This window comes from Apteryx mantelli, chromosome 14 (assembly GCF_036417845.1).
Source record: "Apteryx mantelli isolate bAptMan1 chromosome 14, bAptMan1.hap1, whole genome shotgun sequence".
Classification (NCBI taxonomy): domain Eukaryota; kingdom Metazoa; phylum Chordata; class Aves; order Apterygiformes; family Apterygidae; genus Apteryx; species Apteryx mantelli.
In genome coordinates, this window is record NC_089991.1 from 7,950,901 (window position 1) to 7,965,724 (window position 14,824).

The following is a 14,824-nucleotide window of genomic DNA, read 5'->3' on the forward strand; positions in this document are numbered from 1 at the left end:
TGACTATAGGAGGCAAAAATGAGTTGGCCCTAGTCTGCCATGTTTCTGTAAATCCAGGTGTCCTGGGGAGTGGATAAAGTAGGAGAGCACGCAGAGGCTAGATAAGGATGGATGGTCCAGGAATCTGGCTTTTAATATCTGAGCGTGATGCTGAAGTACCCAGGTGCCATTCCATAGGGAGTGCTGTTCAGTGGGATAGCCAGAGAGGCTTGCCACAGAGCCCTTCATTCCAGCTTCCAGGCTGCAAATAACTATAGAGTCAGAACGGAGGGGGGAATCCCATCTCCAGGCAAAGCCTTCAATGGTTTGTTTTCATTTTCTATGGGATACTGGTCCCAGCTGAGTGTGGAGGTAGGCTAGGCTGAGCTCAGGACAGCTAGGCTGCCTGCAGCAGCACGGCACAGCACACAACGCGAGGTTGAGCTGTGCCACGGGCATGTGGCATGTCCTTGAAGGCAGCAGAAGCACTCAGGGGAGCTGCTGCAGGTACGCGTGTCCTCTGCTGTCCCAGGCCACGGAAATCTAATGAAAATTCAACACTGCAGTTAATTTGGGTCTCTGACAAACCTGAAGTAACTGTGCTGCTGACCTGGCTTTTGCAGTCATATGCAGGCTGAGCAAGCTCAGATGTGGAAATCCAAAATGTAATTTCCTAAATTTTATACGTTGTCAATCACTCTACTGCTCTTGCTTAAAACACTTTGTTCAAGGAGACAGTTTATTTGGGCTGGTGCACTTTTTGATTTTTCCAACCTGCCATACTCTGGCCTGGTTTGCGTCAGCAGTGACTTGCACTAAGACCTCCCAGGCTTCTTGGCCTTTTTTAAGGCTTTCTGGAGACTGGGAATGCTTGTGAGCCTGAGCACACCAGGTCAGCATGGCTTTGACTGAAGAGGCAAAATAACTGGAATGATATTTGCTGAGCTTCAGATGAAGTAATGTGTGTGACTTGAAGGGGCAGAGATTTGTGTTGCACAAGATCTTTATCTGATTGCCTGCATGAGTGAGAGTTTCCCGGCATATAAACATGCCCAAATACCATTCTCAGCAAAACATTCTCACCTCCTCTCTCCTGCTGTGAGCATGATAGCTGGCCTCCCTGCCAGGAGCCTACAGTTAATGTGGCTCTGCTAATGGGGGAGGTGTGATGCTCTGATGCTCTTATATAGCAATTCAGCCCTCTTCACTACCTTTCCTGTGATACACAGTCTCCACAGAGGTCAGCCAGAGATGCATATGATGTCACATATGTAATTGCTCTCCCTGATGGATCCCCTAGAAGGGAAAATGAGTTGTCTGGGCTTTTACTAGGATTAAGTCTTGAAAAGAGATGATGGTGTTAGATTAGTTTGCTTTGTCTCTAGCCAAAAAGACGCTCGGAACAAACTAAATCACATCTCTCTGAGCAAGGCTTTCCTTTAAAGCTGTTCTCCAGGAGCGCTGCTGTTGGAGCACCCTTGGGAAGACGCCCTTCCGACTCTTGTTTTGCACCATGAGATTTGAGTGTGTGGGGAGGTACCGGGCTGTGCTGCTTCCTCCCGCCTAGCCACAATACAAGGGGCAGGTCAGACTCCAGGCAAATGCTAATCCTCACAGTATTCCCATAAGACTGGAAACCACGGTCCCTATCATGGGACAGATGGAGGGAATGTCAATGGGACAACAGAGACACTTCAGTTGACATGATTTGCCCAGGTCTGAGGCCGGGGATGAGTGTCTGAGCTAGACCTCCGCGGGAGCTCCCAGCCCACCACCAGTGTCCCTGGTCCATGTCAGGCTGTGCTGCTCTGATTGCAGGCAGCTCTGGGTCTCTCTTGGTCAGGCTGCACTGAATATTTTGATCTACCTTTCACAACAGAAGCAAGAAACCACACACACACATTGCTTCGGACAAAGTCTAGGCACGTACTTCTGGTCTTTCTGCCCAGATCAGAGAGTTGTGCCCCAGCATTTCTGAATCACTTAATTCCTCTTGAGGCTAAATTCCTCTTCTTCCCAGCTGCTGGGGCAGCTCCATGCTGGGATGTTTTGCAATTTCCAAGGGCTCCTGTTTACAGTTGCAGGAAAAAGCTGTGCTTATTTATTTACTTTGTATACTGAAAAGATGCAGGAGGGACCTGGGAATGAGGGTTTTCTTACTGCCTTCTCCCCCTTATCCACACAGAGCATCGCACAGGCTCCTGGGCACAGGCTTAGCTTCATGGAGTCAAACTCCCCTTCCAAGTGATACTGCCCCTGCTCTCCCCTTGCTCGCGTTTTCCCTGTACAGGGTGCCAGGCATGTTGCAGCAAGAGAAGGGACAGCAAAGAGTTAAACCATTTCTGATATGAGCATTAACTGTTAAATGCTTTTTATTACATGCTAAACTGCAAAGTTAAGGTAACTTTTTTTATTACCAGGCTCCTTTTCCATTTGCTTGTAATTTAGTCAAAAGAAAGATTAAAGAAGGTTTCAGCAAAAAGCTTCCAGTTTTGGTTTTTTTTTTTTCTTAGAAAGATTAAGGATAAGAAATGTACAGGTGAGTTTGGGAGGCTGCAGCTGGCAGAGAAAACAATCAGAAATAGGATGCAGGCGGGAGGGACAGATAGGGTTTTGGATAGGTAAACCAGACTTTCTCAGATACAGCTTACTGGTTGTTCAGGAGATCCTGATTTTGAGCATCTGGCTTGAATTTCTGATGCCTGATCTGCACGAGTACTGAGCATTCACAGCTTCAGCTAAAACCCTTGAGAGCTGGAGGAGACATGCTATGATGTACACTGCAAAATGTGCTCAAAGTGGGCACACAAAGTCAGTGTCCCGAGTGACCTGTTTCTCACAGTCAGTTTGCTGTGTTTGGAGTATAATTTATCTCACAGAAGTGTCAGGAAAATACATTTACTCATGTTCGGGAGAGGATCCTGACCCTCTACCAAGGGATAACAGAAAAGGCCAGGAGAAAATGAATAATTCTAGTTGTAGATCTAAGTTTAAATAGCCTCGTGAATAAGATAGGGAGCCACGTGCTCAGCAGCAGAGGAAGAGCCCTGCAGCACGGCTCGGGGCCCGCGCGCCATCCCGACTGCCGGCACGCCGCCAGCGTGAGCTCACGTAGTTAGGGCCTGAGTCACCGCGCCAAACGGGCACTGCAGGCGGCTCGTATTGGCATTTTCTCATTTCGCAAAGGTAGGGTTTTTAGCCTGCTGCTTGAATGCAGTTTGGGGCAATGAGGGCCTTAGTGACCTAAGCTAGTCTCGTGCCAAACTTCTTGCACCTGTTTCGCTGTGTTGGTTTAACCATGAATGTACTAGTATGTTGTTCCACAGTTAGCAAGTTGCTTGCCCTCAGGGTTTCTCTGGCTCATTGCAGCAAGCTCTTCGGGGGCTCGCTAAGCTTGGGGCTTTTTGGGCTCATGGGAAGCTCTTATGACATCTTCTCTGTAACGGTGATGATAGTAAAAGCAAGAGAAGAGCAAGAGGACTCTGGGGAGCGCTTGCCCATTCCACTGCTGTGCTTTCCCTGTAGGACTGTGTGATTTGAATCATTTATATCCTTACTTTTTTGCCAAAGAAATTAACTGCCTGGGCCCAGTCCTGCAGCCAGGCTCTGTATGTCAATCCGAGAGGAATGCACGCTAGCTGTGGTGTTGCTGAGAGAGAACACTGCTCCTGGCAGTTGTCTCTACCTACCCTAGTGAAAGTGAGCCTGGCTCTGCTTTGCGGAGGTCACTGAGGGGCTTGGAGCTGCTTGTGATTAGCTAAGTACTGTAATGAGAGCCAGAGGGACATACGTTCCGTGCCTTTAGGCAAGTTTGGCTTGTTTCCACACAGCTCTGTCTGGAATTGCGAGCCTGACAGAGAGGCCTTGCCTGCCTTGGATCTGCAGGTGTGCTGGGAGAGACCTGAGGGTCAGATGGCCCCGGAGGTTTAAAGGGAAACATTGCAAACTTCATGTTTTGTGGATTCCTAGGCACTGCAATTCAGTGAGGTCCCAGTGTCCTCCATCAGTCTCCACTTCAGTTAGACAAAGCAGGGAAGGGTCCTCGGTGTGACGGGTTGTCTCTCTTCCAAATCATGTTTCTGGAGGGTGGAAATCACAATATACTGCATCATGATAGTAAACAAAGAACGTATGGTTTGAACTGGAATTCCAAATGTGCTGATGATTTTTGCTTGATGCAGTTTCCTTGCTTATGTTCTTTATTAGCAACAGCATGAAAGTTGCTCTGAGACTTTCAGCTATAGCGTCCTGCACGGTAAGCCAGGGAGCCAACTTCACGGCCTCTCTCTTTCTTCCCCTGCTGAATATCAGGATTCTCGGATGCAGAAGAAGACGCTGAAGCGGACTCGGAAGTTCGTGGTGGATGGAGTAGAAGTGAGCGTCACCACCTCAAAGATCATCAGTGAGGATGAGAAGAAAGATGAAGAGATGAGATTTCTCAGGCAAGTTGGTCACCAGGACAGAGGGGAGCGCGTGGTGGCTAGCTGGGACAGAGTTTTTTTCTCCACAAGCAAACTCAGGAGCAACCAGAATTGTCTTCCATTGTCTGCCTTCTCTGTGAAACGTGGTAACCATGGTCCAGCTCGGACAGGATAACTGTCCTACATGAGCATCACTTTCTTCAGCCTTTTCTTGGCCGCATTTGTGCCAAGCACGGGGCTCTCTGTAGCACATAGGCTGAGCTCTCCATACATGGGAATGAGGGATGCATTTCAGGGATCAGATGCGGCAAGGCTGTGATAAGGGAAGCTTGTGCTGGCTTGCTCTATCCTGAGCCTGCTCTGGGAATGATCAAATGTGTGTCTCCAGGGCTGTGGATGCATTAGCTCAATGGAAATAAGCACAGAAAACTTCTCAAGATGTTTGTATTCCTTTTGTTCTTGTATCTCCTCCTTCGTTAACAAAAAGACCCAGGGGGTTGTAAACTCTTTGAACGTCACTTAATATTCACGGGCATATCCTCCCCACTTAAACCTTTATGATTCCATTACAGATTTTTTAGCCTTCAAACCTCAGTAAACCTTTATCAGGGAGAGAAAGGACTGTTTCTAGCTCCATTTCTATTTGTAGCAACAGTGAAATGAAGAGGCCCATTAAAGAATTAAAATACAAATTGTTTGGCTTGGTTCTCTGTCCCAGGCTTCATTTGTGCTGCTCTGAAGGACTCCCTGAGAATATAATCTGTCCCAAGCACAGTATGTCACCATAGCAGCCTCATTTCTAGTCTCTAATGGAGAGCATATGCAGTAGCTCATTAGCTACTTCTCGTGAGAAGCACATATAACCCAGATGTACCTGGGGAGCACATGTCTTAGCATGCAGGGAATTCACAGCCGGGGCGCTCTCCTCTGGTCCTCTTGCAGGTGTGGTTGCATCCCTGAAAACAGCCTCTTCCTTTTAATAGTCTGCCTCCTCCTGTGATCTACAAGGTGGAAGAAGGCACAGAGAGGCTTGGGTTGAAAAGCATCAAGTCCCTGAACATCTTTCAGAAGTGGTTATTCTGCTGGGGCTAGCTAGCAGGCATAATGAACTTTCCTGCCATATTGTTTTGCACTTAAGGGTCTTATTTCTGTCTTTTTGGAACACACCAAGGTATTGATTTGAAGGTGGGATTACAAGCGAGCATGTCATACTGGGCCAATTGATTTAATGGGGCTAGAGTTTGTTTTGATGAAAGAAATCACTCTAAAGTGATTTTCCCAATAGGGCTCCCAGAGAGAGTTGTACTGAAGTGTGTAACGCTAATGTACAGCAGCAGAGGTCACAGCAGGGATTCTGCATAGGAAAATTGCTGCTGCTTTCCCTCTCGAGTGGCACATCAGTGACTTACAGCTCAGTCAGGCATAGACTTGCCAAACGGGCTCAGACACTGGGCAGAGACTCCCTTTTACTGGATGTAAAGCTGCATGAATACATGAGAGGAGTGATGCATGCATAAGTCAAAATTTGGAAAAATTGCCCTTTTTGCCATCCAATTATGAGCAAGAATGAATGCTGAGCATGGGGGCCAGGCCAGGGCAAAGCTAGCTTGGTTTGAGCTGTGTTTTGAAGACCAGTATGCACTAGACTGGACAGCAGGACAGGTGTCTTCAATCTCAGCCAGGAGAGTATTGCCTGTAGCATCACCTTGGGAGTTTTCTCAAGGTTTGCTTGAGAGGTTGTAAATAGCAATAGGCTTACCTGCAAAAATTGACAGTTGGCCAACAATTAATGCAATTAACATCTGGTGTCACAGAGCCCGAGAGCACATCAGTCAGTAGGCATTCACCTTCTGCCTGTGCTCAAGGCAAGAGCAGCAGAGTGCTAAGGGATGGCCATGCAATTTTCATTTACTGCTGTAGTGCTCTGGTTATCGATTCTGCCATCTCTGCTCAGGCACGTAGCTCTGAACTTGTCTGACTGTGCATTTCTCTCTCCCCCTCCTTTTTAACTCTCTGTAGGCGCCAGGAGTTGCGGGAGCTGCGTCTCCTTCAGAAAGAGGAGCACCGAAACCAGGCCCAGCTCAACAGCAAGCACCAGCTGCAGCTGGAGCAAATGCTCAGGCGCTTTGAGCAAGAATTGACGGTACATGGGCAGGGGAAGGGAAAGCTCCTGAATAGCAGCTGGTTTGACTCCTCCTCTGCAGATACCCTGCAAACCCTCTCACAAGACAATGCTATCTGGGTTGCAGCAATCCTGGGACATCATGTCCACAGTGAGCTGAGAAACCCCTCTGGGACTTGAGGGACTGGATGCATTTGTCGAAGACAGAGCCTTTTGTGGGCATTAAGCACGTGCAGCCTGCAGTGTAGGAAGCACTAATGGCCATTGCCCAGGAGGGTGTAGCAGGGGAAGGAGTGCTCTGGACTTTCCCTTTTTAATGCTTTTTCCTTATATGTCTGAGGCTACTGTGAGAAACAGACTGTAGTGCTGTTGTATTTCACAGGAAAAGGCCCTTTAAATAAGAAAGCAGTGTGGCCAGGGTGTGGGAGCAGAAAAACTGGAAAGTCTTTGGGCATAAATTGAATAAAGATCAACAGGGTTTAAGTACTTAGTCATTCTTTGGGGAGCTTATGTTGAAGTAAAATAATTCTGTAGGGAAGTCACTTTAAAACTTTCATGAGCCATCTTTTAAATACCTCTTTCTTAATTCACCTAGCATGTACGTTTGGTAACCCCATCTTCTCCTGGCAGGGTGAGAGAAGCATTGTTCAATTGCTGTGTTCTCTTACATTTCTGAAGTCTTGACATGACACATCTGTGAATTCCCATCCTAGCAAGTCACTTCTTATTTGTAAGAGTTGTTCACAGCACTGTGCAGTGTGCAAAACCCTTGAATGTGCTTCCTGGACCATTTCCCTGTGGCACTTAGCAATCTGCCCCCATTAACACTGGTGTGCTCTGCCTCTGCTGCTTGAGAAGAGAGAGAGATTGGATGCAAAGGGGCTGTTGGAGTGCAGTGCTCTCAGACTTGCAAGACTGCATCTGCAGAGCTTGAAAAGTTGTGCTTGAGCACTGTGTACTAATATTTTCCCAGAGCAACGGGTCCCAGTGGGATGTTGTAGATCAGGACTCAAGCAAGGAAAGAGGGTTGCAATGCATCAACATGAGAATTTGAATGTTTCCTGCTCCTGCTGGAAGTAGTTCTGCCCTGTATGCTTCATGTGTCATCTCTGGAAACTTCTCTTGCCTGTAAAGAGGCTCAGTTCATGCAGGGATCCCACTTTTTTTTTTTTTTCCTTTTTATCATTTGGAAGAAACTAAAGCACAGAGGAGGCCAAGGCTGACCCATGTTTCCTTCCCATACAGGCAAAGAAGAAATTCTATGACACTGAACTGGAGAACCTTGAACGTCAGCAGAAGCAGCAGATTGAGAAGATGGAACAAGATCACTCACTGCACCGGCGAGAGGAGGCAAAGCGCATTCGCATGGAGCAGGAACGTGACCATGCCAAATTTCTAGAGCAACTGAAGCAGATGAAGAAGGAGGTAAACATGGGAAAGGGATGGAGGAAAGATGGTTTCCTGCATCTGTTTATTCCAGGAAAGCATCAGTATTTCTCTACAGTAGATCTTGAGAGGAAAGTGTTTGCTGGTGTTTTAGCAGGAAGCTCTTGCTTTCATTTGATATTTTTGAATGTTTTCTGAGGTCCAACTGTTTGGGGACATTATATGGGGTTGTTCTTGGCCTAAAATTACCTGCTGATAAATCTCCTTTCCCTCTCCTAAAGGTCAAGAATGAGGTTGAAAAACTGCCGCGGCAACAGCGGAAAGGAAACATGAAGGTGAAGATGGACGATTTTTCCCAAAAGAAGCAAACCATGGTAAGGCTGAGAGAGGACTGCTCCAACTCAAAGATTGGGAGGGATGTGGGAGACAGAAGCATGCATCATCTTGACCTCCCTCCTTTAGGGATTGGCAGAGGTTAAAATTTCACCAGAGAGAGGGCTCAAGATGCTACTGCTGTTTTCTTCCAGGAACAGGAGTTTTTGGCCAAGCAGAAAGACGATCTGGAGCTGGCCATGAAGAATATAACAGCTCAGAACAAAAAAGAGATTTGTGACAAGGAACGTGAGTGCCTGAACAAAAAGCAGCAGCTCATGAGAGGTGGGTAGCAAAGGCTGAGGAGGAAGAAAGCAAATGCTGTAGCAATAGGTTTATCCAATGTTGCCTCTTCCCACACAACAGATGCTCTGACAGAGTTGCAAGCTGGCAGGACAGGATTTAGAAAAACATCCTTGCCAGATCCTGTCTAAATGTTTAACAATAATAATACTTAGCACTTTAATCTTCAAAGTGCTTTACAAATATGAACCAATTAGGCTTCATAATTGCAATAAATGATTCTCCGATATGGTTTGCAACCAATTTCTCTTGGAAAACAGGTGGTGAATGATCACCCCTTGCATCTGCTGTGCTGCTCCTGCGTGTAGGGCTTGCTCACGCTTGGGACGCTGCGTGTGACCAAGCCAGGATGCCAGGGAGGGTTTTCTCCTGACTCTTCTGCCTTGCTCAGATCGGGAGGCCTGCATGTGGGATCTTGAAGAGCATCAGCAGCAGGAGAAACACCAGCTTGTCAAGCAGCAGCTGAAGGACCAGTACTTCCTCCAGAGGCATGAGTTGCTCCGGAAGCATGAGAAGGTGAAGAGTCAGCTCCTTCCTCCCCCGGTGCTGTGTGCTGATGGGCACGGTGTGGCTCAGCACACCCTGCGTGTCCCTGAAGGGGATTTTTCACTTCCAGGCTTTAAATGGAGGGCGGGTTAGGAGTTGAGGGATTTGGTCATTCTTAATGAAAAGGGACAAGAATAATGCTCAGGTCAGCCTGAGCATTGGGATGCTTGGGATGTATATTCTGTACTGTGTACATATAACTTGCAAGAAGCAACTGTTAACTTTGGGGGCTTTTCTGGAAACTTGTTCAGTATGTGGGATTAGGGATTCCCACAGCAGCAAGTGAAGACTGGCAGATCTCACAGTCGTTTCTGCTTCCTTTCAACCCTCTTCTCCTCTGCGTTTGCAGCATGTTCATTAGCTGCCCTCACTTCTTGTTCTCCTCTGTCCCCTGGGAGATGTCTGTCTCCAGCTACCTCCGTGCAACTCCCAAGTCTTGTGCCTGTGTGGAGAGATCTCCAGCTCCCTTCGGTCTCCTCAGCAACTCCCCTGTTGGCCTGACTTGTCTCTTCTCCTCTGATGATTTTTCTTATGCTCTTGCAGGAGAGGGAACAAATGCAGCGATACAACCAGCGCATGATAGAGCAGCTGAAAATTCGGCAGCAGCAGGAGAAAGCCCGACTCCCCAAAATCCAGAGGAGCGAAGGGAAGACACGCATGGCCATGTACAAGAAAAGCCTTCATATCCACTCCAGCGGGAGTGCAGCTGAGCAGCGGGAGAAGATAAAACAGGTCAGATTCTGCAAAGGGCATCAGGTTTGAGGCTCGGCTTGAGGGTAAAGTATTTCACTGTCCCGCTGGCAGAATGGGGGTTAGAGAGGAAAAGGCAATGGTTCCGAAATGTCTAATGCAGTGCAGGGAGTTAGTGCTCTCTGCTTTTGTGGCATCAGGTGTAGTTTTCAGTGCTGCTCCCCATGTGAGTAGCGTTGGGAAGCATCTCGCCCCCCCTTTTTTTTAACTCCCTTTAGATAATATTGTGAGATAGTCTCTTAACCAGCCTCAGAGATCAGAGCACCAAAGTTAATTTAAGTACCTGCTTTTTTCTGTTCCAGTTTGCTCAGCAGGAAGAGAAGAGGCAAAAGGCAGAGCGGCTGCACCAGCAGCAGAAGCATGAGACACAGATGAAGGACATGCTTGCGCAGTGCGAGAGCAACACGAACGAGCTCCAGCAGCTGCAGGTAACCTTGCATCGTGGTCCGACCTTTCGCAGCTGCCGACGTGCTGTTTCTGCACCAGTGCAGGGAGCACATCTGATCCCCTAAACGGCCTGTACAAAGGGGGCCTGGACATTGCAAGAAGTGTGGCTGCAGAGGATTGCCAGTGAACTAGAACTGATGTCCTCCTGCTCTTCCTTTAGAGGCTTTTGTGGCTATGTCTAAGTGTGCCCTGGAGCTCAGAGCTCTGAATGCCTCTGGCTGATGCAAGTCCTGTTTGAGCACAGGGTTTACAGTCCCTGGTCCGGTATATTTAATGGGTGTTTTATCATGTGATCTGTATTTAGAATGAAAAGTGTCACCTCTTGATTGAACATGAAACCCAGAAGCTAAAATCCCTGGATGAGAACCACAACCAGCACATGAAGGAGTGGCGGGACATGCTGAGGCCACGGAAAAAGGTAATGCCTCCTCTGTGTGAGCAGGGTGTCCTGCTCAGCTGGTTGGGAGGGACAGTGTCCGTAGCTCCAGTATAATCACAAATACATCTCTTGTGTGTGTTCCTTTTTGCTTAAGGCTCTGGAGGATGAGCTGAACCAAAAGAAGCGTGAGCAGGAGATGTTCTTCAAGCTGAGCGAGGAGGCAGATGGACCAACCCCAGCATCCCCAACCAAACATGCCAAGTTTGTCCCATTCAGCTCTGCAGAAAGCTTGTAACACCAGCTGGCAGACCACCAGCTGGTACTTGCTCTGTCCTCCTTGGCTGCAGGTGGGCAACCTGGACTTGGAAGACCCTCTCGGCAGCCTCTTCTCAGAGCAGCACCATCCTGTCCCCTCGCTCTGTCTGGGATAAATGCAGCCTCTGTCTTACACTGTGGGACGCTGACTGGAAGTTTTGGTGGCTTTTCCAGGGGCTGGTCTGCTCAGCAGAGCTCCACACTGGGAAGCCTGGGAGGGACCGGATCTGTGATCTTCCTTGCACTGTTGGCTGAATTTGAATGCGTCACCTTTTATGTTGAGCCTGGTGCTCACTGGGCTTGTCAGCTCTGACTGAAGCAATAACAGCTCTGAACAGGAGAAATGGGCAGTAGCTCTTATATTCTGTCCAGTGGTTATTAACCTCTCTTCACTGTGGCTGCTTGTCCTCCCGGTCCTCTGTGTCAGGGTAAATGACTTGTCTGTGGCAAAGCAGCTTTGGCATTGTCTTAAGCTAACCTTGGCCTCATGGACCCCCAACACTTGCCTTAGAAGAGTTATTGTTACCTACTGTGGCTCTTCTTTGCTCAAGGGAGACACAATGGTTTGGATTTTTTTTTCTTTTGAGGCAAGAGGGTTGTGTTTTTTCTTTCCCCTTCCTCCCAGTATAGACCGTGAAGGAAGGGGACTGGCTGGGCTTGCTTTAGAAGATGCCTCTCCTTCTTTGTTTGCCTTGATTGCTGGCACACCAGTCCCTCTGGCGCCTACCTAACACTATCTGATGACAGTCTGGAGTACGGCACTGAAGACTCAGGCCCTCAGACTCACAGCCAGCAACATGCAAGTCATAACTGAACCGCTCAGCTGGCTGCGGGCTTTTGTGTATTAATGAAGTGTGTGTGTATGCGCAGAGGGAGAAGCTTGTAACGGTGTCCAGTTCTGCGGTGACACAGTACGGTGTCAGTCAAAGTTATGTGCCTTCTAGTCAGGGCAAGTGAGAGAGAGAGAAGGATTTTATTTCCAGATCTCTTGCAGTCACACGCACTTGCTTGAGCTTTGCTAAGTGCCATATATGCATGGACCATGTAGGTCAGCCAGCCTGGCCACCTTGCTGTCAGGGTTACAGGCTGCAAAGCGTGGTTTGAAAGGAATTAATGAGTCTTGAAGTAAGCGATGCTAGGGAAGAGGAAAGACAGTTCACACTGGCTTGTTACTCTCAGCATGACTTTTTTCCACTGATGTCTTATCTCCTTATGATGTGCCACAGTCTGTCTCAGATGATTCTCCTCGCTTTCTGCTTGTGGCAGAGGAACAGTGGCACGTCCAGCTCTATGTCCTTCTTTCTGCTTCATGGGATGTGGTCCGGCCCAAGCCACTGCTTGGCTGAGCTTCTGGGTAGGACCCAGAGCACTGTCCTGGAGTAGGGGACAGTGACCTCACTGGGCAGCAGCCCCTTCTCTACACAACTGCAGTGATCAAAAGGCATATGGTAGTACTTAGGTTTTTCTCTTTCTGTTGATCTCTGGACTACATTGGTTGTTTTATGCCTGCTTCCCTAGCAAGAAAAAAAAAAAGGCTATCTCTACTGAAAAAAATGATATCTTAAAATTGCATGTGTTGATTCAGGGCCACAATGGTATTTCAGGAAAAGGTGTATGAGGTGTATTGGACTGTATTGGTAAGTATTGGTACTTAGCCCAAGGGGTTGGCTTCCAAGGTCTTTAACACCTCTTTATCTCAGGCATGCATTTACTACCTATTTAGAGTTCATAATACATATCTACAAGCTTCATGCAAACTAGCGGGACTGTATCCTTTTGGGCCATCCCAAGTTTCTTCTGAATCCACACCATTAATGTCTTTATTAATAAACACAGGCAGCCTAGATAGTGATCAAAGGGCTGGGACCCTTTGCAAGCAGACTGCAGAGGGGCTTTTCAGTAACTAGCCTGCATTCCTAGACAGATCACCTGTCCCGTCTCCAAAAGCATCAGCTGTACCTTTTGGATATGATGACAGTGCCAGGCTGGGAGCTGATGTGCGAATGAATAAATGCAGAGCGTTGTTTCTGAACAGGAATGTGTTGGTCTGAGCTTTCTAATAGCATTAGAAATGTGCGGTGGCAGCCCCAGGGATTTAGTTCCCAGTCCCATGGGTGTCATTTTGGAGCTACGGTATGAAATGGTTGTCACAGAAATCAGAACCTGGCACCTGTCATGTGCGATCTGCAGAAGGACGTCTCACAGCATACTGTTCATAACATACCTCGTCTAGCTGAAACGTTCATAGCCTCTCCGAATGCCCTCTTGAAGCAGCCCAGTGAGAGTCAGCTCTCTGGATATTGTGCGGCCCTGAGGATGGAGGCCATTTCTGGGGGCTTTTAAAGAGCTGATGTGATCTCCCCCCATTGTAAACTGGTTGTCCCTTCCTCCAGTTGAGCTTATTTGCAGCCTGGAACCAGCAACGTAAGTTCCCCTTTTGCTAATAAAGGGTGGGAATGGTTTTGTCCCCTGCCATTTGCCCCTTCTCTGTCCCTTTGCCAGGCGTGCCGTGGCTCTGCGCACCGTACCCCCCTCCCAGAGGAGGGGAGGGGAGCACATCTTGCGATGGTAATGTTTACAAGGTGGTTATTTTTCCCCCTTTAAAAAGGAATGTTTTGTTGTTTGCTGTTCAGAAGTAACCACGAATAAACCCAATTTATTTTTGAGGGGGGAAGTGATGCCTTTTTTTTTTTTTTTTAATACGGCTTTGAATAAAAGGTTTTTTAATATTTTGTAAAGCGTCTTCAGTGGGGCACCACTGTGATGTAAAGAGCAATCTAATAAAGTAACAGATTAAGAAACACGGGCACGTGTCTGATTTCCTGCGTGATCCCTGGCGACGGCCTCAGACCAGCACGGTTTTGCTTTTCAGGTCTGGTTTTTGCTGAGTTAGAGCTCTCCAGAGCCCGTTCTGGGATATGAACCTTGCAAGGCTGAACTTCCAGTTCTTTAAATATAGCTAGTTGCTTCAGAAACGCTTCTGGTGCGAGCTGCAGCTCAGCAGTAATAACGTTTTTGCTACAGAGCTGAAACTTTGGGAGAGCTGTGCGGAGCAGTAGTTCCCGGTCTGGCTTTGCTGTGTGTTAAAATAGACCGTGGGTGACGCTGCTTGGTGGAGAGGGAGCATTGCAGCCCAGCCAGGCCTGAACCTCTGCCCGTATGGGCGTGTGGTGTCTGAAGAGCAAAACCACTTATGCGTGGGTTTTTTTGTCTTTTTGCTTAGCTTCTCTGGCTTTAACGGAAGACGTAGACACATCCCTCGGCTCCCGTGTTTCGTCGGGACAAGGAGGTCCTAGGGCTGCCCCCTGTCTCCTCACCGCTAGGCCATGCTGCCCTTGCCGAGGGGCGCTTGGACTCTGGGGACAGATTAGGGGGCCAAGACCCAAACTGCATCTTTCACTGTGTCGGGGCCAGGGGGACATCTCTGTGGCTTCCCTGCTGCTCACCCCTGGCCTGCTCAGAAAAGCTCCCACCACCTCTGACCAACTGCAGAGCCTGCGTACTCTTCGTTTTCCACTTGAAGGTTTAGTTATGATTTCTTTTATGCAGATGCCTTGCACCAAGCGGGGCACATGCTGGTCCAGTGCCCTTTTGGTGGAGTTGGTGTGGTCTTGCCGTTGTTTTTGGAAGGTTGTTCCGCAGCCTGCCACCTTCCACCCTGAATTCAGCGTCGGAAATGGCCTTGTGACCCTGTGGCCATTGAACAAAATCCCAGGCTGTGAGCTCAGACGTGAGGTGGTGAAAGCGGCAGGGAGCTGTGGCCACAGGCAGAGCTGGCAGTGCTGGGTGCAAGCTGAGGTGGGC

General features: G+C 48.3%; 1 protein-coding gene across 3 annotated transcripts in view; it reads left to right on the forward strand.

Annotated features, from left to right (window-relative positions):
* STK10 (serine/threonine kinase 10) overlaps positions 1 to 13,823 on the forward strand; it is a 61,169-nt gene extending 47,346 nt beyond the window's left edge. For 2 of the 3 annotated variants that reach the window (XM_067304999.1, XM_067305000.1), the window contains 10 exons: positions 4,291 to 4,421; positions 6,420 to 6,543; positions 7,768 to 7,947; positions 8,190 to 8,282; positions 8,436 to 8,565; positions 8,975 to 9,099; positions 9,673 to 9,861; positions 10,182 to 10,307; positions 10,631 to 10,744; positions 10,860 to 13,823. In XM_067304999.1, coding sequence (XP_067161100.1) covers positions 4,291 to 4,421; positions 6,420 to 6,543; positions 7,768 to 7,947; positions 8,190 to 8,282; positions 8,436 to 8,565; positions 8,975 to 9,099; positions 9,673 to 9,861; positions 10,182 to 10,307; positions 10,631 to 10,744; positions 10,860 to 11,000 — 1,353 coding nt within the window. In that variant the 3' untranslated portion in view covers positions 11,001 to 13,823. Of the gene's footprint in view, positions 1 to 4,290; positions 4,422 to 6,419; positions 6,544 to 7,767; positions 7,948 to 8,189; positions 8,283 to 8,435; positions 8,566 to 8,974; positions 9,100 to 9,672; positions 9,862 to 10,181; positions 10,308 to 10,630; positions 10,745 to 10,859 lie in introns of those variants that run through there. The other variant, XM_067305001.1, reaches the window with a different exon arrangement.
* Positions 13,824 to 14,824: the final 1,001 nt, after the last annotated feature.